The 24,968-nt window shown below is 33.0% G+C and overlaps 3 protein-coding genes across 3 annotated transcripts; 2 read left to right on the top strand and 1 right to left on the bottom strand.

Moving 5' to 3' along the window:
- Positions 1-9,108: 9,108 nt before the first annotated feature.
- LOC115990456 (E3 ubiquitin-protein ligase RHA2A-like) lies at positions 9,109-9,507 on the top strand. Its single transcript, XM_031114291.1, has one exon. It carries the CDS (start codon positions 9,109-9,111, stop codon positions 9,505-9,507), a length of 399 nt encoding a protein of 132 aa, XP_030970151.1.
- Positions 9,508-16,629: 7,122 nt separating this feature from the next.
- Positions 16,630-17,131, top strand: LOC115988846 (putative zinc finger A20 and AN1 domain-containing stress-associated protein 8). Its single transcript, XM_031112474.1, has one exon. It carries the CDS (start codon positions 16,785-16,787, stop codon positions 17,085-17,087), a length of 303 nt encoding a protein of 100 aa, XP_030968334.1. The 5' UTR covers positions 16,630-16,784; the 3' UTR covers positions 17,088-17,131.
- Positions 17,132-17,856: 725 nt separating this feature from the next.
- Positions 17,857-21,880, bottom strand: LOC115992254 (DNA ligase 1). Its single transcript, XM_031116353.1, has 8 exons — positions 21,623-21,880; positions 21,435-21,524; positions 19,833-19,892; positions 19,675-19,714; positions 19,459-19,552; positions 18,808-18,867; positions 18,611-18,702; positions 17,857-18,507 (listed from the first exon to the last, which is right to left on the bottom strand). Exons 1-8 carry the CDS (start codon positions 21,733-21,735, stop codon positions 18,421-18,423), a joined length of 636 nt encoding a protein of 211 aa, XP_030972213.1. The 5' UTR covers positions 21,736-21,880; the 3' UTR covers positions 17,857-18,420.
- Between the last annotated feature and the right edge of the window lie 3,088 nt (positions 21,881-24,968).

Here is a 24,968-nt window from a genome sequence, read left to right as displayed (position 1 = left end):
GGACGATGCGAAGGGAAAATAGGTGGAAGAACTGTTACATGTCCTGTGGACGTACTGATAACGCCTTAAAATGTATACTTGTTATATATTTATATGGGCGCTATCTCCTTATTATTATTCTTAATTTGTATAATTAAGCCATGATTTGCATTAGTCCCTATTATTTATCTTTACATAATTTCTTGAATAAAATGTTATTCATTGTGTGTAATTTTCTACTTTCAGGAAATTATGTGAGGAAGATGAGTTTACAAGAATTTGTGAGAGAATGGAGGCCAAACTAGAATTAAAGTGGAGCTAAAGGACCATGCTTAAATGTCTAAGGAGGTGCAGCTGGAGTGCTTGGATCGTCTACCATGATTGGAAGCTTCAAATAAGGAAAGAAATCAAAGAAGCAGAATCTGAAAAGGAAAAATCTGATTTGAGCACTGATCAGTATTTTGGGCGTATCTCTCTCTTCAAAAATCCAATTGACACAAGGCTAGATGGGTTGGAACCGTGACTTAAATATCTACAACTTTTCAGTTTTGAGTTTTTCGAAATTCTCAATTTTTGAAGGCCAAAATTAACTCACAAGTTACCGCTGTAAACCTGGACGGAAATTAAAATAGTAAATGTTTTATTTTCTTTGGACACTTAGACATTAGGGTTTTTGAGGGGAGGCTGCGGAGAACGAATTTTGGAGAAAAAACCTTGTATTTTCCTTTCTCTAATGGCAGCCTAAACTCTTTGCTAGGGCTAGGGGTTATGTTTCTTCTATACGGTATGAATATTCAATGTGATTCTTTCTAGGATTTTATCTACAACATATTTGATTGTTCAATTAGATTTCTTTTGATGTATTAGTTCTTCCATGCTTTCAATAAGTTCAATCATGTTTTTCTTATTATTTAGATGAATTTCTAATAGTTTCAAATAGAAATCAGGATTTAAAGTGAACGGGTTTTTTTGAAAACTTTTCTAACCACATTATCAATCAAGGTTATCATGCGTTCTTGAATTGTCTTAGTTCAACCGAATCATAAGTTTTTAATTGTATAAGAACAGTCAATTATGAAATAGATATTTTCTTAGATCACAAAGAATTTCATATCGATATAGGAAAACACCCTGATGCCCTAGTATTTACATTATTGATTTAAATTAGTTTTTATTATTATTGTTGTTAACAATCACCAAGCAAAAGTATTTTTCTTCTTTACCCAAAATTTTTTTTAATTATATTCTCTTTGAATCTATCCTACTCCTTGTGGTTCGACCTTGGTACTCCGAGAATTATATTGTTACGATCTCCTGCACTTGGGAGTGAGTAAGCACATACTGAACCACACCTCGCAGTTCAACGGGGGAGACTCCCTTCTCAACTTATAGAGCCGAAGCTATTATCCCTTTAGAGACTGGCTTCCCATCGTTGAAAAAAGTTCTTTTGATCTGAGCAATAACAACGGATTGCTAGAAAAAAGCCTAGACTTGATTGAAGAGAGGAGAGAGAATGCAATGGTCCAATTGGCATATTACCAACACAAGCTCAAGCAAGGTTATGATGCCAATGTGAAGTTGAGACCGTTGTTACCTAGTGGTTTGGTGTTGAGAAAGGTTCTAGGTATTGCAAAGAACCTAGCATGGGGAAAGCTGGGGCCCAACTGGGAGAGGCTATATCGTATCACTTCGGTAGCTGGTATAGGTGCATATTTCCTCGAAGACCTAGATGAACATGTAATACCACGACCTTGGAAAATAAATAACTTGAAAATGTATTATTATTAATGAAAGTTTCTTTTTTCATATGCTCATTTATTGTGTAAACACATCGTACTTCCCATTATCATCTTTATAAGTGATTAAACAGAACCTTAGTTATGCCTAGCTCTTCAGACCAGATGTTTTGAGGAAATTAACACTCTATGACATCATTATAAGTGATTAAACAGAACCTTAGTCATGCGTGGCTCTTCGGACCAGATGTTTTGGGGAAATTAACACTCTATGACAACCTTATAAGTGATTAAACAGAACCTTAGTTATACCTGACTCCTCTGACCAGATGTTTTGGGAAAATTAATATTCTATGACATCTTTATAACTGTTTAAACAGAACCTTAGTCATGCCTGGCTCCTCAAACCAGATGCTTTAGGAAAATTAACACTTAATGGCATCTTTATAAATGTTAAACAAAACCTTAGTCATGCCTGGTCCCTCGGACCACATACTTTGGTAAAATTAACACACTATGACATCTTTATAAGTGTTAAACAGAACCTTAGCTATACCTGGTCCCTCGGACCACATACTTTGGTAAAATTAACACTCAATGGCATCTATTCATTTTTTTCTAAGTATTAAACAAAACCTTAGTCATACCTGGCTCCCTAGACCACATGCTTTGGCTAAATTAATACTTACTAGCATCCTTCTAAGTGTTAAACTTAGGAGTGTAGAGAGTTTAGTGAGTTGGAGTACTTGAGATCTCCAGAGAACTTGAAAATTCGTAAAATGAGGGGAAAATGATTTCCCTCAAGGCTTTATATAGAGGGTAAAAATGAGTGGGAGTTATACTGCTCAAAATTCCAAGAGAAAGATCAACCGTTGGATCTGCGCCTCACCGTTAGATCTAGGGAACAATGCACCACCTAGAGCATTTAATGGCGCCTCGCGGGCTTTGAAGCGTCAATGGCAATTATGGAGCATGTGAAACGACACTCCCACGCGTGTAAATCAAAGGATCAAGTAGAATTAACTCTTAAAAATTCAAAACCCCAGTTTTCTCCTAGGATGAGAGGAAAAAACCGGAGTTTTGAGGAGCTATTGTAGGGTTAAAGGCCCAAATTATATATTAGGCCTTGGGCCTTGGCCGAAAGTGTGAGTAGTCCGAGGACGAACGAATGGTAATGGATGGTTCAAACTCAGGATTTAATAAGCAAGATACAAATGGTAAGGTGGTCCAAGGAGGAATATCTCCTCAGATAAACTAAACACAGATTAGATATAGATCCTAATGATCAAAGTGACCTTCTAGGAAGCTCTAGTGATAAGGACGTGCGCCATAAACGTACAAGAAAGATGGGAACCCAAAAATATCTAAGGGAAAGCTGCTACCACTGCATTGAATGCTCTGTAGCTAACTCTCTGACCGCATTAATGAGGAAGTGATCTCTAAACAGTACTTTTTCAGCCTTACAACCACCCCCAAAGACTTTTAGAGGAGGCTGATGGGACAAGTATCAGCATAAACCATCAACTGTCCACGTGTAGGGTAAAGATGAAGAAAGAGATGTAGTATAAATGAGAGTAGAGACCCTAGAGGAAGGGGATCAGAAAAATAGAGAAAGAATATTGTAGCAATAAAAATTGTACTTGTACTTTGTTTAGTTGATTTATATGAAAAATTACCTCCTTGGACAGTAAGTTCATTTATATCAGTACCTTTTATTTGTGCTTGATCATCTTCTAAATTCATATTAGCCGTTGTCCATTTCATTAAGACCTAGTTTTTCGACCCACTCTCTACAAATTTATTATATTGGGCTTACTGGGTGAATATCCCTTACATTTTGGGCTTGGGTTGCAAACATGTCCCTACAGTAACTTATAAAATTATATGATTTAAAAGTAGTATTATCACTAGATCTTTTTTTTTTTTAATTATTAATTAGTGAAATCTCTTTTCATCAAATAAGAGATCTAATGTTTGAACTCCGTCTATATTAAAAGAGTAAACATTCAGTCAAGCTGTGGCGTAAAACTAGTGTTTTACACCAGCCAATAAGAAGCTGCCACGCCATTAATTAAAATATCTTTTTCTCCTTCTCTCTTACTCTCTCTCTTGTCTTCTTCGTTTCACAGGTCTCTCTCTTCTCTCTCTTTTTTTCTTTCTTTCTCACTTGTTCTCTTTCTCTCTCCAGCCCTCTCACCCATACCTTTCTTCTCCATCTAAAATCAAATCCAATTAAAGGCTTCAAGGCCATCAGCCCCTCCCCTTCTCCCTTTCAGCAAAGCCAGAGATCTCACTACACAAATCCATACCACTGGCGACGGCAGCAACAGAACCCAATCTAGCCACCACAAGTGACGACCAACATCACACCTAAACATAGAACTTTACTGGAGCGATGGAGATTATAATATGGAGGAGATAGACGTGATGGAGCCATGGAAAAGAGATGGCCCTGAAGATTTGGGTTGGATTTGAATTCAAATAGAGAAGAGAGGCATAGGTGAGAAGGAGAAGGGGAGTGGCTGATGGCGATCTCTCTCGATGGTGGCGACGCTATGCTGGTTGCTTGGTCGTGGCAATGGTGGCATGAGGGTTGTGGGTTGTGGATTTTGTGGCATGGGTTTTTGTTGGGTTGTAAGGTGGTTTGATGGTTGTGGCGTGGGGGTGGAGTGGTCACAGGCCATGGTAGCATATGGGTTGTGGGTTGTGGGCTAGGGATCGACGTCGATGGCGCTTGGTGTGTGGCTGGAGAAAGGAAGAGAACAAGTGAGAAAGAAAGAAAAAAAGAGAGAGAAGAGAGAGACCTGTGAAATGGAGAAGACAAGAGAGAGAGTAAAAGAGAAAGAGAAATAGATATTTTAATTGATGACGTGGCAGCTTCTCATTGGCTGGCGTAAAACATTGGTTTTACGCCATAGCCTGACCGAATGTTTACTTATATGAAAAACCAATTAGTGTTTTGACCTGATAATAAAAACCAATTATTATGAAGTGAATACCCTGAGTTTAAATTATATTACATTTATAAAATAAAATAAAATAGAGAAACAGAGGAGTAAAGAAGTGAAGAAGTAGTAGTACTAGGAGGTTCACCAAACTGCTCAAATCGCACGATCACACTCAAACCGACCAAAATTGCTCGCAAATAGAGTAATTGCACCACACTCATGTATATTTATTTTATATTACATATATTTTTTAATAATTTAATTATATGAAGTAAGTGGCCAGCCCAATGCTAGTGTACCCTATCACTCTCATTAAGCATGAACAATAATGTATATGGTACATTGTTACAGACCTTGTGGTTCTTGCTTGTTAAACATTTTTGTGTTACAGATTTTATTTGTTTAACATGTATAATTGTGTATGGCTTACAGGCAAGGATTATTCTTTTGTTTTGCATATATTTATGATACTTTTATTTACTGTCAATCTGTCATGAATTATTTTTATTTTTATTTTTATTTTTTTGTCTTGTATACATTTGTGTTACTTTTTTTTGCTCTACACAAGTTATATGTTTTTTTTAACTTACTGTTATATTGTCGTCATTGTTATTAATAGTAAACCAGTAATTTGGCCATGACATCTTAAAAAATATATGGGGTGTTTGGTAAGGTATTTTAAACAATGGTTTTCTGTGTTTAAACAACATTACACGTATTTTCACACACTTTCAGCAACACATATTTCCAAAAACTACAAAAAATATTACTAGAACAACATTACCAAACACCTCCTATACTAATCCAAAACCAACCAAACTGCACCTTATACACTACACTGCATCGCAAATATGATCGCAAAATTTAGGTGTTGTGTGGTAATAGTTTTTGCCAAACTACACCACAAAGTGTGGTGCTATAATAACTCAAAACCACACTACGAATACCCCTAAGATCTTGATTGATAACATGGCAACAATCGGCAACGTGGTGGTAAATGGCAGACAATAGTGACTGCTTATTGGCTTATATTATTTTTCCTTTTTTTGTACCGGCCTTTTTTTGATTGGTATGTCCTGAACATTCCGGCATTTAGAGCAGTACGATTCAATTGGATTTCTGTACGGGATGAATAACCGATAAGATAAATATGCCTTAATGGCCTGAACACAATGGCGACTCCAGGAATTTTGTCCAGGGTATTCCTATTTCACTTTGAAAATTTTTTGGGTCATTTCAGTCTATTTCGAGTGTTTCAGGACGTTTCGGTAAATACCGGCCAAAATTCAAGATTTGGCTGCCATAAAGTTTGTGCTTTAAAAAAAAAAAAAAAAAAGTTCTTAAAACCAAAAAAATTTTGCATTTTGTACACCGAAAAACCTCAAAAGGAAAAAAAAATGAAAAGAAAATAAATGAACAAAGGTAGCTGTACAATAAACTATAAGTTCATTTGAAATATTAATAAAATTATTAATTATTGTTGTTTAATTGTTTTATTAATTTGTTTGTCTTTTATAAACTATAATTTGTTATATTGTTATTTCATTAATTATAAAATTATTAATTCTTATTTAGCCTAACATAATTTAATTTGTTTGTCTTTTATAATGTATTGATCAATTAAATTATTAATTATTAGGATCATGAGCCAGCTGCCAATCAGAAAATTTCACAATCACAAATCACAATAACATTACACTAAAAGACAATATCTAACCAACACACCAACACCAACACCAACACACACCAACCAACGGATAAGAATTATAAGATAAAGCCAAAAAGTCAAAAAAAATAGGCAAAATATTAATAAAGTTAAAAGCTACACTGCTTCAGCCAATCACAATTCAGATAAAGTTACTCTTCACAGTTCAGATAAAGACTTAAAGTTACTCTTAAAGAATAAAGAGAGAGAGACAGAGACAGAGATTCATTTCATTTCAGATTTCAGATAGAGAGAGAGAGAGAGTGAGAGTCAGACAGAAAAAGTGAGAGAAATACCTTGAGGGAGCACTGGAGCAGCCTAGTAGGGAGGCCAGAAGAATGAAGGTTGAGGCTGAGGCAGTGACCGTCAAGCGATCTACGAGCGATGTGCAACGATGTGCGACGCGATGTGCGAGCGATCTCCAACGGACGATCTCCGATGAGTGACGATGTGCTCTGGACTGCGACTAGACCAATCTTCGATGAGGGGCGACGATGTGCTCTGGAGTCTGGACTGCAACAATGCGACTGGACCGATCTAACTTCTAAGGGGAGGCGTTGCTCACTTGCTCTGTTGCTCTATTTTTAGGTTTGCTTTAGCTTTAGTGATTTCTGATGTACTGATTTACTGATTTGAGGTTTCTGATTTAGTGATTTGCTCTATATTGGGGTTTTGGTTTTTTTTTTTTTTTTTTTAATCTGTGGGTTTGCTTCTTTGTAATCTGTTGGGCTTGCTGTGGGCTTGATGTTGGGCTGGCCGTCCATTGTTTTGCTCTGTTACAATTTTTTTTTTTTTTTTTTTCAGATTTTAGTTGAAAGTTTTTTTTTGGGCTTTTTTATTTTTTTTTTAATTTGAGGGTGTTCCTATTTTTTTTTTAAGGGTAAACAAATAAAAAAAATTTAATTATTATATATTAAAAAAAAAAATTCAAGTCAGGGTGTTCCTGGGAACACCCAGACCATAACGTGGCGTCGCCACTGCCTGAACAATATATATAGTATCGACTCCACTAATGTATTTAGAACGGTCCTTAAGCATGATATGAAATACAAATATTCATTAGGTATCCAGGAAGTTATCATAGAGGGCGATACGTCGATTGTGATCCAAGCACTCAAACAGAGGACTGCTAGAGATGCTATGTATAGCAATTTGATTGATGATATCCTTGCCCAGGCTTCCCATCTATCTTTCTTTGATTTCTGTTATGTTTAGCGTAATTGTAACAAGGTAGCTGATGCTTTGGTAAAAAAAAGCTAAAACTGGTCCAGAGCTTCAGGTTTGGATAGAGGAGTTGCTGGATGATATTGCTCCTCTGGCTCTATTTGATGTCGATTGAGTTTTTTAGTTTTTTTTATCCAATAAATGCCCAGGCTGATAGTCTGGTTTCTCAACAAAAAGAAAAAAAAATTCATTACCAATTTATGAGAAAACATTTAAGTATGCGTAAGAAATTATTCTTCCTCGGAAATTATTCAAGACACATCCCTTATGGCTTTTCAATAATTGGTCGTTTTTCGATGAACCTAATTATGCTCAAAAACTGTAAAGGTTGGAACAATGTACTCAATTTCAAATTGATTTATTTTTTAATTTAATCAAGCCTATCTGTTTTAGTTACGCTCTACCATATTTTTTTGATAACTTGGTCATCAAAAAGTTGTCAATTGAACTATAAAATTCTAGACTAAACTCTACTATATTTAAAGAATAATAATGCAGTATTAAATTAAAAAAAAAAAAAAAAAAAAAAAACTATATTTGCCTAGTTTTTTTTTTTTTTTCAAAAATAATATTATTTTATTATTAATTATTAAAAATATGTTATGGTAAAATTATTGGGAAAATACCTCTCTTTAAAAATTGATTTTAAAACCACGAATTAAACATTAGAATTTTAAATTTTGCACGGAAACTATGTTTTGAAAACACAACTTTAGTCTCTTCAAAAAAAAAAAAAAAACACACAACTTTAGTGTAAACACATTTTACACTGAAATTGTTAATTGTGTTTTGAAAAAATGATTTTAATTAAAATTTAAAATTTTAATACTTAAAATTGTATTTTCAAAACACTATTTTGAAAGTAATAATATTTTTCAAAATAATTTTCCACAACACTATTTTTATTAAGTATAATGAAATAATTTTTTCTTTTCCCAAAGAAAAAATCCATATCTACCAAGTGCCAAATCATAATGCAAGCAATAGTTATGAAATCTGTTTTGAATTAATATGCCAAATCAAGTTTCTAAGGTAAGATAAATAAACCTCTTGGACTATTCAACCTTAATTAGAAAGAAGAATATCGTGATGGGTCACCTACATTTCATGGTTTGGTACAATGATCAACTATGTTTTTTAGGAGTTAAAATTATGAAATTTGACCACTAAATCTTAGCATAAAAACTTTTACGAGCCTGCCATTGGGCTTAGAGATCTGCGGCAGTAGGTTCTATCTCTCTCTCTCAAAAAAAAAAAATGACCAACGAAATGAAAGAAATGAAGGTCAATAAGAAAACAAAGAAAGGTCAAGAGTACCACTCTGTTTAGGTGTAACCGCTTTGCGATGAGCACTTGAACAATCGTCTCTGCCAATCTAACCACACTTGGAAACCACGCAAAAGAGCTGAGCAACAAAATGACCCGTTACTATCAGACTCTTTTCTTCAAGTTCAACTAAACCTTGGTCCTCTTATTAAAGATAGTATTAGAAAAGTTAAAGACTCCGTCAAACAAAATGGTTTTCAAGAAGCTGGTGTGCTTTATCTATAATCATCTTATTGGTAATGGTGATCATCTAAGAGCGCAACCAACGTTCTGGGAAGCTCCCTCACTTCTTCACAAGGTGAGCTTGGATGAGGTTGAGGTTGAGGTCGAGGTCGAGGTCGAGGTTGAGGGTGAGGTGTGTTGCGTGTGTCTGTCAAGATTAAAGAAGGGACAGGAGGAAATGCGTACTCTTCCTTGCCTGCATGAGTTTCACAAGATTTGTGTTGATAGGTGGTTCAATCATGTGTGCCGGAAAACCTGCCCAGTATGTCGGTTTTCCATGGGAGGAGAGGACAAGTTTCATACACAGCAAGTGCTCACTGATGAGATGGTCATATGGTTTTCTTCTTTTCATGTAGCTGGTTTCTAATAAGCTGTAAATCGCAGTTTCATACCCTACGGCCAGGATGTCGCCCGCTATATATATAGACTGGCCGTGATCTTTGACGGCGCTGGCGTGGCTGGGGTGGAGAGAGTAGGCGATGAGGATTGAGGCTGAGGTGCTAGCTGGTGTGTGGGGTTTCAGCTTCTGGATAGTAACCCAGGGACTAGGGAGTGGTTGATGATGATGCTTGATACTGCTGCATTGTGCCTTTCTTTCTTTTTTCAATTTCACTAACTTTTTAAAGTGTTAATATCAAGAGGTTTATTGGTGTTTCTAATGAAAACATTCATGATTTAAATCCTCTAACTCCAATTATAGATTTTATATTTTCCTTCAAAAAAATAGAAACAAACAATGAAACAATCTATCTACTTCTTTTGAAAGTTTGTAAGTTAATAAGAAGCAATCTATCATCTTTTCTTGAGTATGAAAGGTACTATTTAATTGATATAACAGATAATCCAGGAATGAAATTGAACTCTTGACACATTCCAAAAACCATATGAGTTGAAATCGACTAAGTAAACAAATATTTTGAAGTTGTTTATTTAGTAAAATCCCTACTGTTTATAATTAAATTGGTTTGTTTGAACTTGAAGTCTTAAAGAATTAGGCTGGTTTGTTTGAAGATGCTTCCAGACTTTCCACTCAAAGTAAAAGATGTGGATGTTTCAGCTGGATGTTCCAGTGAATTGTATGTTTCTTCTAACTTCTAAGTTAGTCACCTATGATTCATTTCACGTACCTATGACGTCATAGTGTGTGTGATACGCCCACAAATTTTAGTTAATTATTATTATTTTTGTAGTATTTATTTATTCCAGATATCATAAAAGGGGGGAAAAAAAAGTAATTATATTAATAAAATCAATAAGCAATTGAAACCGATCAAATCTCCACTAATTGAGATATAATGCATCTGTTAATTGTTTTTTAATGCGTATCATGATAGAGTATATATCATCCTAGTGTGCAATGCATAAGGAGCGTTGCAACCAACTAAGGTGCGAAAACTAAAAAGGTAGTATATAAATTAATTAGTGTAATTTATTATGGGAGAGCAACTGAGGAAGTTGAAGGGTTGAGAGAAAGGGAAACCAAGGAATTAACGTGTGGTTTGATTATTCATTGCTGTGTACCCATTGAAGAAGGGATACCCCGTAAAATATAAATAAATAAATAAAAGCACCAGTACCATCAAAGCTGAAAGGGAAAAAAAGTTTAACGGTGATCATAGCAGGTTGACTACCTTAATAAAATCAATGGCAAATAATCTTCACCTGTAAAAGTATTGTATACTAATTTGATATGTCCATACATTGTGATTTACATGTATAAACATGATAATAAGTTGTGTCTCTTCTACTTACTTTGGATTTTGTGAATCAATAATATGCTTGGATGTGTAGATTCTGAACGAGATCTCAATTTACATAGTTACCCATTTGATGAATCAATGATTATATATACGACTAGTTTGACTTCACATGAGTAAATGTGTATATATGCAATATATTTGTGAATCGTAACATGTGTATATAATTCTTAATGATTTATGAATTCAAGCATGTTATTGTGTCTGTTCATATGAAATCTTGCTACTATTTGTATGTTCTATGATTTTTTTTCCCCTCTCTCTATGCGTGTAGATTTACATTTATTTTGAATAACAGGTAAGAAAATTTTACATGTAAAATATTTTCAAGTATTTGGTATGACAAATAAAATTTTGAAACAAATCACCAAAACTAGTGGTTTAGCCACCGTAGCTAGAGGTCCGATGATTGAATTGCCAAAACTAGCAACCAATGACCGCTGTCAGAACGAAGTATCCAATGACCAGACTGCCCACGTTGGTAGTCAAAACAATGTTTTCGGTGACTGAACAAACATTAATTGTCAAAACAGCTGCTCCAACCATTGGACCACCGGCATTGGTCATTGGAGTGACGACTCTGGCCACTAGATTGCCAGCATCAGTCTCCGGAGCAGCGGCTCCAGCCACCAAACTGGTGATCTAGCCACGAGATGGGGTGAGGAAAGCCACTTTGTGTTTTTGTAAAATGTTTTATCAAATTTTTAAAGGTAAAACATTTTACAACATTTTATAAAAGATTTTACAGTCAATAGAAAATATTTTATAAGTTTGACCACATTTTACCTATAAACAAACACCTTTTTTTTTTTCTTTTTTTTTTTTCTGAGAGCTATAATAAACAAACACCTGAAAATAGGAAACTATTTTCTGAAAAATATTTTACATCCAAAAAATCGTAGAGCTACCATTGTAAATCCTTCCACACATTATCAAATGGCTTGGGTTCCTCACAAATTATTGTCGAAACTTAATTTTCCAAAACCCTTTTTCAAAGTTGTTATTTACCTAAAATCATTTAAAAATGCCTTTCTACCGCTTGATTTTAAATCAAATTTTCAAGTTGTTTTCAAAATAAGAGGTCTAACCCTTGTATCTTCAAAATTTGTTTTCCATGAAAACATTTTTCTACCAAATCAAGGGATTTTCATTTCCAAAACTATTTTTTTCTTTTTACAAAATCCCATGAGAATTCACTTTGAAAGTATTTTCCAAGAGATCCTATGTAAAAAAAACCCATCGCTTTTCACTTCCAGATTGTTTTTCTTATAAAAACCATGAACTTTTTTGATAAAAATGATTTCTCAATAGGATTTCCTTAGTAAATATCCTTCCTAAGAACTGGAAACATTTTTTTAAAGACACATGAGATTCACTTCCCTATGAAAAATACTTTTCCAAAGAAAATAATTCACTTTAATCTCATTTTATTTTTTTATTAGTTCAATTTAGCCTTAAAAATATTTTTACCTACCCTAACTTAAAATCTTGCACACCCTAATCACATATTAACCTAGCCCAAAAACGAACAACAACACAAATCTCTCTCTCTAATCTCATTGTCATGTATTTAATCTCATCTCTTTTCTTTATTTGACTATCTCGGCATCTCCGACTTTAAGAGTAAAAAGTGAGTGTTAGTGAGTTTTGAGTCTCTCGCTCTTTATTATAAACTAGTTTAGAATCTCATGCATACGAGTACAATAAAATAAAATAAAATAACACACACACACTATCATATATATATATATATATATATAAAAGTTTCTACCTAATAAGTAATGAACTATTCATAGTATTATTAAAAGTTAATAAATATGAATTATTTTTAGCTAGGCAAACAAATGGCATTAGAAAGAAAAATCTTTCAAACTCTCTTTTCTTCTAATTTTAATATAGAATTATATATATGATTGGGTTTTTTTTTATTGTTCATTTATATTGAACTCGTATTTTGTACAAAATTAATTTACTTGGTACAAAAATTAAAAAAAAAAAAAAAATAGACAGGATATGTCGCACAATCAGTGTGTGTTTGATATTGATTGTGTGCGTTGTTTATTTTTTTTATAATGTTATTTTTGTGAATTTTGATATGTGTGAATATGTGCGTGTATAGTATAAATGTAATATAAATTTATATAATTTAATAATTAGAAAATATAGAGGGCTAGTTACATGTATGTGTATTGTTATCATGTTACAATAACTTTTTATTATAAAGTTAGTGGCCGTTAAGCATTTTTTGTTGTTGTTGAGAATACTAAGTATTTTAACACACACATACGGGGAGAGGAGAGAAAGTTTTAAAGAAATTGACAATAGTGTATATCCAAAATGACCTATTTAAGCATTTGATTGGTTAAATAGACACTTAGGGTCCGTTTGGATACCGCTGAAAACTGAAAAATACTGTAGCAAAATAATTTTTAAATGTGTAAATAGTACCGTGAGACTCATTTTTAATGAAAAAATTGCTGAAAAGTGAAATTTGTGGGTCCGTGAACAATACACGATGTGCACTGATTGGCTGAAAAAAGTTTGAAAAGTCAAAATTTGCGGTTACTGTTCATTGAACAGTACATGAACAGTAATCGCAAATCTAAAAAACGCATGAAAAAAAAAAAAAAAAAAAAAAAGCGCTGAAAAACGCAAACGTGCTGGTTTTCAGCGCAATCCAAACGCAGGCTTAGTGTATTATTTATGTATGAATGAGTGGCTGTGTGGATTAATTTAATATAGTACTAGTAGGTTGAGTTTGTCATTTAGTTTAAAATATTTTTATAAAAACAATGACAATAAATAATGACAACTGCATAAAAATAAAAATATTATATAAACTTAACAAAATAAAATGGTCACACCTATCCACATTAACAATGGATAATGACAATTGATAATGAATTATCTTATAATGATTTCAAAATATAAAAACTTATAGAAGGAAATTATAAATTTTCATGTATTCGCATGCGCATGTGTGTGTATTTTTGTCGATAACTCAATATATTCAATTTTTTTAAATTTAAATTTCTTATTGACCTCCTTGAAAAAAACAATTCCAAAGTTTTTTCCCTTCTTTATTAGCATAGTAGCTCTTAGTTAATTAGTTAATTAAAATAAAATTAGACATTAGATAACCAATCACACAAAAAAATCCAATAGTTGGTAGTGACTCCTCAAAAATGAAAAGTAAAAAAAATAAAATAGCCAACCCACACACACCTCCCTAATGTTTACACATGTCACAAACTTTACGTTGCACATCACCAAGAAATCTTGAAATGAGATTTTTTGAGGTTTCATGGGTATACGGCAATATATACTCACCCATGATCCATATTTAATTTTCAAGGAATAAACAAAACATTATAATTTCACATTCCTAGAAATTTTATTAAATTCACAGTTAAACCAAATATAGAAATAATTAAATTCCTAAGCATCCAGATTGCAAAGAATTACATTTCCAATAATCTAGATGCTAGGAGTAATATGGATTCTCCCTTACCAAGCGCCACCTTAACATAGTCTCAGTCTCTTTTTATGTCTAAAACATAGTCTCGGTCTCTTTTTGTGTCTAAATAATAATAAAACTATTTTCTATATTCCAAAACTATTCTCAATTCTTGAAAAAATAGATACTGTAGCCCAAGAAAAAATCTTATATTCTAATCAAATAAAAGAAAATTAACGCAATCTCTCAATTTTATTTTTCATTAAATTTCTCAATTTTCGTACTTTAATATTTTAAGAAAATAATCAGGTCCAAAACTGATCGGCCTGACCGCCTAAGTATAAAACTAATCAATAGTTTGGATTTTCTTTTTGGGGTGGTTTTTGAGAAATGTCCCTCAAGGCACCCTTTATGACTAAAATTTTATCAAGCAACCAACTTCGAGAAGAAAACATTCAAATTTAGTTTTCCTAAGTCGAATCTTAAATTAACTTTAATCCCAAGTCCAAAATTAAAAGATATTAAAAAAAAAAGAAGAAACAAACCTAGTCTGTGAGTTCATCAAACTCTCCTAGACCAAATCAACTTAGGATTCCTATTTCCAAACTCCCAAGTCCACTAGCCCTTATACATATATACTAGCCTCTGAGCACGCGCTCACGTGCGTGCTCAGAGGCTTTTCTATTTTTTTGGTAAGAGTTAATTTAGAGTATTTATTATAATTTGGGATTACTACATTTTCTAATCACAAAAAAACTTAGGGGTGTGATGAGTATTATGTGTTTATAGGTGAAATAATTTTTCACCAATTTGGTCCAGAAAAAACAAAAAATAGTCACACAGCAATTTGGTCCTCCCGAAAGATAAATTTTTGTCTCTGCCTTAGTGTATCAAGTTCGAGTTACTCAACATAAATTATTTTGGTTCGAAGATTAATTGAGCCTAATGTGGAGCTGTTTAGGTAGGTTAAATTAGTTATCATATTAGCCAAAACATTGGTTTGTTGAGCCAAACGTGAGTGCTCTAATTCAAGGGTGCAATGCTCCTTAATGGAGATTCTTAAAACCAAAGGAAAACATTATCCTAAAGTGTTGCCCCTCCTTAGACATAGGTTGTAGAGATATTTTTGAACACAAAAAAATCTGGTCCAAATAAGGGCAGCCCTTTAAATAGTACTAATATAGATATAGAATAGAAAAAGCAAATAGTAACCAATTATTTTTCTTTCCTGTTAACGATGAAAATTGATTAACCGAGACATCCATATCTACGCTTGTCGTTGAATCCATTTTTTCAATGGTCATCTCTTTTTCTTTTTCTTTTTCTTTTTGAGGGGGTTTCAATGGTCATCTCATGTGTATAGAGTTGCAATTTTTCAAAGAAAAAGGTGAAAAGAAACTATCTTGTTTTCTTTTCCCGTGTATCATTATCTATGGACGCAACATCAATGTCGACAATCTTCCATTACTTATGCTTGGAATTTTCTTGGATCTTTAATCTTTTTTTTTTTTTTTTTGACTGAAAAAAGAAAATGAAAAATGCTTTCAAGGTGACTAGTCTCGTCACAAGTTGAGGTTTTTTTTTAGTGGTCCTATTTTGTAAAAAGAGTAAAAAATAAAACTTTTTATTTTGAAAATCTAATTTATAAGTAGATAAAGTATTTTGAAAATTAACAAGAGATGAAACTTTTTTTTTTAGTGTTTGTATTTTGTAGAAAAAAACTGTGTTTTATTTTATTTTATATATATAATTTTTATTTTGAAAATCTAATTTATAAGTGGATAAAGTAATTTGAAAATTAACCAAAAAGTGGTCCTATTTTTTAGCCAATGTTTTAGAGTTGCATTTTTTACCAGATTGTCTTGTAGTTTTATCTCTACTTAAACATAGGGGTATATGAGCATTTTTTAACTAAAAAATAAGGAATCCAAACAAGAGAAGCACCATAAATAATAATATAGATATAGATACAACCCCTTTGGTTAGCTTTCAACCGCAAAAAATTCTGAGTCTAGGAACAATTAGAAGCAATTAGACGAGCGAGAAACAAGTTAGAAAAATAGATTTGCAGGAGAATATTAAGAACGGGGAACGGCCTCTCTGCGCCAATGGTTGCTGCTTTTATGGATCTGTGGAGACACAAAACCTGTGCTCCAAGTGCTACAAAGATTTTCAAAAGCAAGAACTCCCTGAGACAGCCAAAGAAGACAAGGAACCACAACAAGTTTTAATGAAGATGGATCTTTCTTTCATTTTTTTTTTTTTTTTTTGGTAAACAGACGATTCAATTAACAACTAAGAAAAAACAAAAGGTTCAGGACATAACCTGTCAAAATACATCCCATTGAGGTCATCCTCAAAAACATCAAAAATGTCCACAGACGGACTAAGAAAAGAAGAAAAATCAGCATCTTGAGTAAAGCTCAGCCTATGAAGATGGATCTTTCACCATGCGCTAATGGTTGCGGTTTCTTTGGAATGGCAGACACAAGGAACATGTGCTCGAAGTGCTACAATGACTCTCTTAAAAGAGAACTTGCAGACAAAGTTAAGTGCTGCAACAAGAAAGTGGGGTTGACAGGGTTTGAGTGCCGTTGTGGGAATGTGTTTTGTGGAATTCATAGATATCCAGAAAAACATGCGTGTAATGTGGATTTCAAGGCAATTGGTAGGGATGTTTTGGTCAAACAAAAACCAGTTTGCAAGGGTGACAAGTTACAATGGAGAGTTTAGAAGAGGAACAAGTAGATGGTTTAAGCCTTTTTGTATAATAAAAATTTGACTTGTCATCTGTTTTTTTTTTTTTTTTTTTTTTTTTTTCTTCTCATTTTTTAGTTCACTAATCGGTATTTCTTAATTTGTATTTGTTAGTACACTATCTATGATGTGATTCCCCTCATGAAGAGAAACTGAGTTCAAAAACCTCAAAGTCTAAACCCCTCTCTTGTGTGTTAGTGTGTGTCTATATATATAATCTAAAATGGGAGAAAAGCTTGAACAGCTTCTAGATGTAATGCCTGAAGAAATAAAGGCAAAATCTTCTATGTGAAAAGTAAAAAGGACTACCATATGGATTTTATAGTAATTCCCCCGTTGGGGAAGTAAAAAAGAAAGAAGAATATCGAACTATGCAGTTCAGATTCAGGGATGGATAAATTAAAAGCATCAACTAGAAGGAAGATTGGAGAGATAACAAAAATGTAAAGATGACTAAATAAAAGACTAACTAGAGGGTTTCCAACCAAACAGGCAGCAGGCACCCATTGGAAATGCAGAAGCCATAGAAGATTATTCACAGGTGTTGATTGACCTTATGCAATACATAAAACAGAATCCATATGGGATTTTATATATAGTGTACAAAGAGATAACAATAAGAAAATAATTTAAAATTCAAACCTAGAAAGACAATATTCAAGTCCAATAATTTTTTACACCCATCAAATCTCCACTTATTGAGATATAACGCATTTGTTATCAGCTGATGCATATCATCCTAGTGTGCACAAGGAATGTTGTCTAGACAGCAATATAAGCCAAACCACCAAAAGTGCGGAAGCTAAAAAGTTATAAATTATATTAATGTAGGAGAGGAAGTTGAAGAGATGAGAGAAAGGAAACCAAGGAATTAATGTGTGATGTGATACTAGATTCATTGCTGTGCACCCATTGAAGAGGGGTGCCTGTAAAATAAAAACAGTGCACCAGTACAATCACAGCAAAAAAGGGAAAATAAAGTTTGGCAGTGACCATAGCAGCTTGACTACCTTGATAAAATTAATAGCAAACAATCTTTCAGGTATAAAAGAATTATATACTAAATTGATATTAGAAGTGTTAACAGAATTAACAAAACCAAATTGGTAGGATTTGAGAATTTGAGGGGGAATGTACATAACCATCAAAGCAACTAACCAAACAATAGGACTTTTTAGAGTTTGCGTTTAATTCATGCATGGAAGTGGAAAGCGTAGGACTTAAAAGGATCATCTTAGAGACAGGAAATCATAATTTGCCCATTTCTGACATAGGCGAAAGACCTTGCAGCTGCCTATTGAAGCAATCTTCAATCGTCAGGTGGGAAATCCTCATCTGAGGCATTCCCCAGAAATGAGCCTAGAGTCTTCCTCAGAATGCTGAAAGTTTTATCATCCTGTGTTCCACAAGAGAGTGGATTAATACTATTTGTGTCAATATGTGTGTATGGAGGAAGAGAGAGGCTCCAACAATCAGGGTCAATGCTTAAAATTATGTACCTGCTTCTTCTTTTTCAATGACTCCTCCAATTGAGCAATTTTATCACCACAAGCTTTCTCTTGTTCAGTTATCATGCTCCTTTCTCTCTTCCCTGATATCAACGATAAAAAATTAACAGAATCTATGTTTCGCTATCTTGTTTGGATGAATATGGAATTATACTTTATTATATGGGAGGAAGAGTGTTGTTGCTCACTCAGTTGTTCATATCGTGTGAATAGTTTTTCTTTTTCTTCTTCAAATTTTGAAATAGTATCTGTCAAATAAAACCTGCCAATTATCAATAAAACCAACAACAAAAAAAAGGTGTTTGGAACTAAATTTGTTTATTAATATCATTTGAAACAGAAAAAATGTCATTCTTCAAAGTAAAAAGATGAACTCCAGCTTTTAAAAATTAAAATTATGCTTGGCTAATTAATAGGTGCAGGATGTATATGAATTAAACTACTATATTATACGGTGCTTCTGGAAATATGAGGGCAAGGTTACATCACTATATATAAGAGGATAACATATATTAGTCATGAAGCTCACGTACGACAACAATTAGTTGTTCTATATACAGCTGCAGTGAGGACAAGGTGTATGCAACAATAAAGCAAGAACAATCAGATTATTTTTAATGTCTAAATGTTATTGATCACAGTGATGTTTAAATATTCAAGATATCAAATAGAGGAATGATGATTATTTACACTAGGTAGTGGGTAGACCTTTATATCCTGGTGATTAGAATTTTCTGCAGTATATACATCATGTTATTTTGTCTATGCTATTAAAATAAATTGAAGTCTGACGCTGCTAGTTGAATGATGCACTTTATGACAAGATGTGTAGGGCTTACCTTTTAAGGCCTGCAGATGAGAAGCTTTCTCCTTGCAAAATTTCTCATACAGTGCTTGGAACCTGGCTGTCTCATTCTTCAAGCTATTTTCACACTGCAGGGATTTAATCGCAAAATTCTCAAAACCATTCTCTCACAATGCTTAATTTATAAATCCAAAAACAAGTACTAAGTTTTCATCACTAGTCATCCGTGCTGAGCAGTTTTGCCACAGACCTCTTTTGAGCTCTTTGAAAGTGCTTTGGCAAAAATTTGTCTAACAATAGAAGGACACAAGAGACTCTCATTAGTATAGCTAATCAGGAACACTATCAAGGAACATACTAATATTAAAATATTATGACACTTTAGATGCATTTATAAGTCTACTTTACCTATCCTTTTCAAATTTTGACTTCAACTCATCAATCATTGACTTGATATCAGCGGCCACACTGTCACCAAAACACAATTAACCATCACAAAGTAATTATAGCAAAGGACTACACAAAAATATATGAAGCAGAAAAAATGGCATAAGAAAAGCAAAAACAATTTGTACAACTTAATATCCCATTGTAAGATAAGGAGCAAAAGCAAGCTAATTAGTATTAGATTATGAACCGCAATAAAAAAATAGATGATTTGATCTGATTTGGCTAATAAGTAATGCTAAGAACTCATCTGCATTCCTTTAGGCTGCCAGCCACCACCATGTTGCTTCACACCAGTAGCCAATCCAAGAATGTCACGCACATCAATAATTACCTTGCGAAAGATGAATTTCTAAAGCGATACCTTCCTATTGACCCTTCAACTAATGATCTCTTTGAGAGTGCAAAAGATGGACTGTAGAGTTCTTTGGTAATAATTTATCGTTTCTCTTGTTGTTTCATTGAGTTTTAGATGAGTAATCATTTAGGAAATCTTTTTTTTTTTTTCCTTTGATGCAGTAAGCTAATTAATGCGGTGTTCTTTTTTTCGTTGTTTCATTGAGTTTTCGATGAATGTGGTATTAAACACTAAGAGAGCGCTCAATCCATGGGGAAACGAATGAATGAGAATCATTCAATCTTCCTCAACTCTGCCAAGGCTATTGGATCTACCCTTAGTCAATATAAGCACTCAGGACTTCAATGAAGGGTAATGCATACATGAAATATGTTCTGATCCTTGACTATATCAATGGGTCATCTTAGTTGCTATGCTACAAAATATATATATATATATATATATATAGCATCAACTCTCTTAAATTATAATAATGAATCTGTCATAGTGCTTAAAAAGTGAATATTGACTTGGTGCCTACATTGAAAGGTCATAATACATTTGATATTTCTTGTCTAGTTCTAAAAAGTATGGATACAAACATGACACTATATAGCAATTCTTGAAAATTTAGGACATGACACGATAGATATACAACAATTAACTAATTAGTTAATATATATCTTTAAGTCTATTTTTTTTATAGGTATATGTTATGTTTATTTTAAAGTTTTAAAATAATTTACAACTATCAGAATCTTTAAACACATATTTAAAACGAAAGGAATTTAAAATTACCAAAAAAAAAATCCTCCAAACACATTGAAGACAAGCCTATTTATTTTAAACAAAAGGAATTTAAAATAAATAACAAAATGGATATGCAAACCACAACTTCACCCGAAAAGATTTTATACTTTCAGATTTCACAATTAAAAAAATAAAAATAAAAAATAAACCTGAACGAGCAATATACTTTTATAGATGAAAATCCTTCAGGTTTTTTCAAACAGAACCACTCAGGTTTATAGAGAAACTAAATCACAGTAAAATTTATCATTCAGATCAAGTTTTTCAAAGCAAATAAAATCTCCGATTATGAAAAAACTTGGATTATCGATGAGATTAATTCCTAAAATATATACACACACACACACACCAATTACAGCTTCTTCTAAATTGTGCATTAAAAACCTAATCAGAGTGAGCAAAACGATTCGTATTACCTAGAAATAGTCTCTTCATTCTTCTTCTGGCCGTCCTTCTGAGCCTTCTCTCTGATCTGATGCAGCGCCGACATAATGCCTTTGATATCACTGCGATTCCACCATTTTTTTTTTTCAGTCTCAGATCTCAATCAAAAAAACGCACAAGAAAAAGAAGAAGAAGAAGGATCGTATTGGAGGTAACTAACTTTGAAAGGTCGAGATCGAAATCGTCCTCGACTCGGTTCCGCTTATCCGATACGGCGAACTCGGAATCGGATCTTTGGTGCTTCCTGGTGCTTTTTGCTTTGGACGCTGACATTGTGGTTTTCAGTGAAACTGAAGCTCTGAATGTGAGGGTTTTGGGGACTCAGATTGGTTTTGGAAATGCGTTGTGGACCTCTTTGAAGCAATGGGTTTGAGAAACTGAATCAAAGTGTGAAGGTTTTGCAAGGCGCTGAAGCGCGCTCAAATAGGATTTTGTTTTTAAATTCAAATTTTCGCACGCCTTTTTTTTCTTTATTTTTTTTTAAGTATTTTTTGATGAAAAAAAATACTTAAAAAAATAAAGAAAAAACGCTAAAATATTTAAAAATAAAGAAAATAAGTATTTATGTTAATTTTCTGCTCAATAAATATAAAACGCTAAAATATTATTTTCATTCCTAAATTTTACACTTTTTTTTTTTTTTTGTCTCTAAACTACAAAGAGTTCATTTTTTGACTCTAAAATATTGAAATAGGTATACTTTTGTCCTTAGACTTTAAAAATTGCATTTTCTTTTTTTCATCTTGAACTATTAAAAAAAGTTTTTTCTTTTTGGTCCATATTTTTGTTTCTAAACTATTGAATAAAAATATTTAAAAATTTTAGGAATAAAGAAATAATTATTTTAAATTTAGGGACAAAAAACGAAATTTGTACAAAGTTTACGGATGAAAAAATATATTAGCCAATATAAAAAATATATGGACACTTCTTTTAAACAAATGGGGACATTGTGCAATGATTAGTATATAATAAAAATGATGTTAATTATAAACTCAGGTGAAAGTAATATAAACCTAATCATAACATGTTATGTTTATATATATATATATATATATATATATATATATATATTTAAATCATATATATTTTCCCTATTTTGAAATAGAAATATGCCCATATTTCTCTTGTTTATCTCAATCACTTTAGTTGTCAACTTGTCATGCAAGTTAAAACTCAATAAAAGGAACGAGAAAATTGAATTCTGAATATCATGGACACATCAAGAGATATTAACCAAATAAGCTACAAAACTCTTGGTATTATTTAAACCACTAAGTACTTACTGTTTGTGAATATGAAAAGCTTAACAGCTTTTTTCATTTTTCATTTTCTAATTCAATAGTTGAAAATAATATAAAGTATTAGTTGAGTTACAAGACTCTTAATAAAAAAAAAAAAAAAGATTTTTTATAATAAAAAAAAGTTGTAATCCTTTTTATTGTATTTTGTTTGAGCTTTTTTCTTTCATTTAACGAAAGTATTATCACCTAAAAAAAAAAATGGTAATCTCCTAGTGTAAGTGAGAATTCATCACATACGCACTTATTAAAAGCTATCATATTCATTTCAACATATCCACTTTCAAACTTCTCATTTAAACTTACAATTCTATATGTCTGTTTTTTTTTTTTTTTTTTTTTTTTTGGATATTCGAAAATGGGTAGACGGGGGGACAACCAGTGTGACTTCCCTACCTGGGCATGATCCCATACTCTCGATCTGCGTGAGAAACTCACTTATTTTTTTGGTCAACTGTTTGGGATGGAAATGGGATGTAAGGAGCACCAACACACATCTAACTGTTTGAAGCTTAAACCCAAGTCCTGAAACTTGTTGGCTTGGTATCTTACCAACTAAGCCACCCGAATGTTGGTTAAAATTCTATATATCATTATCATATTGGTTATCATTAAATAAGTACTTCTATACATGACTCAATATCAGTTCAAAAAAAAATATATATATATACATGACTCAATAAAATCGCGTACAAAGTACAAACTCAAAAATTAGGTGAGAGCAAACAGAAGGTTACAACTTACAACTACAAGTCTATCGTGTTTAATGCCTCTATTTATGGAGTTTGTCCATGCAAGTCAAAAGGAGTCAAAGGGTTAAATGCTTTGAACCCTCCCACTTCTGCTTCTGGCTGGATTTGGAAAGTGAAATCTCCTCAAAAACTTATCATTTTCCTTTGGTTATGCTCTTACAATAGCATTCCGGTTAGAGAAGTGTTAGATTCAAGGGGTTTTACCATTGATCAATCATGCCCTCTTTGCAACAACCACTTGGAAACTATTGACCATCTTCTTAGGGAATGCCAGGCCTCAGTTAGTTTTTGGAATTAGCTTGGAGTTCCTACAAAAGCCTTACAATCTTTCAGCCTCTTGCTATTGGATTGGCTGCATCTTAATGGTACTTGTGACTTCACTTCGAAACACCTCCATATTCCTTGGAAAACTCTCTTCCTTTTCGGGTTACGGACCATTTGGCTGAACAGAAACTTTGTGGGCTCTCCAAGGAAAGCAACCCAACCCCCCTATTGTCAAAATCTGTATTGCCAAGGCTGTTGAATTTCACTTTCTCATCCAAGGAGCAGACGCACAAAACCAAAAAATTCAGCACTTCGTTTCTTGACCAAGCCAGAACTAGGATGGTATAAACTAAACACGGATGCATCAGTTCTGATATCCTCAAACTGTGCAGGTGGGGGTGGGCTTATTAGGGACTCAAATGGCTCTTGGATTAGAGGTTTTTCTAGACTTATTGGTGCCTCAAATTGCCTTCTTGCTGAGCTATGGGCTTTGAGAGATGGCATGTGGCGACTCCAAAAAATTTTCTCAAGATGTTCCTTAAGAAGTATAATTTTTCCCTATGGCAACGGCTCTAGGAATTTTTCCCAAATGTATTGTTATTTAGTTGTTTCATTAATTTGTTTATCTTTTATAAACTATGATTTGTTATATTGTTGTTTTATTAATTATAAAATTATTAATTGTTGTTTAACCTAACATAATTTAATTTGTTTGTCTTATATAAAGTATTGATTAATTAAATTATTATTTATTATTTATTAGTTGCTTTCTCCAATTAATTATTGGTTAATTAATATCCCAAACAAACAAAATTAATTAATTCAACTAATTACTATGGTTGTTTGATACTTCCCTACTTGGAATATCACACCATTACTTAACCAAAAAAAAAAAAAAGTCAATAAATTTTGCAGCACAAAAATATATAGGCCGTATAACTTTAGTCCAAGTCTAAAAAAAGAGTGATTTATTACATATTTTATAACCATTAGTTGAACTAATCAACTAGCACACAAAACACAGCCATATTTATTAATTATTAGTTGCATATTTGCACTAGCACTAGCACACAACACACTTGCACTACCTCGGCCCCATGCCGCCATCTACCCTCCAATTCAACAGACAAAGCCCAATGTCCCATGGCCCCCAATCACAAGACTAGAACCAATCAGATAAAGCCAATTT

The sequence above is a fragment of the Quercus lobata genome, chromosome 5, assembly GCF_001633185.2.
Source record: "Quercus lobata isolate SW786 chromosome 5, ValleyOak3.0 Primary Assembly, whole genome shotgun sequence".
Classification (NCBI taxonomy): Eukaryota; Viridiplantae; Streptophyta; class Magnoliopsida; order Fagales; family Fagaceae; genus Quercus; species Quercus lobata.
This window is presented reverse-complemented; position numbering and strand designations above follow the sequence as displayed.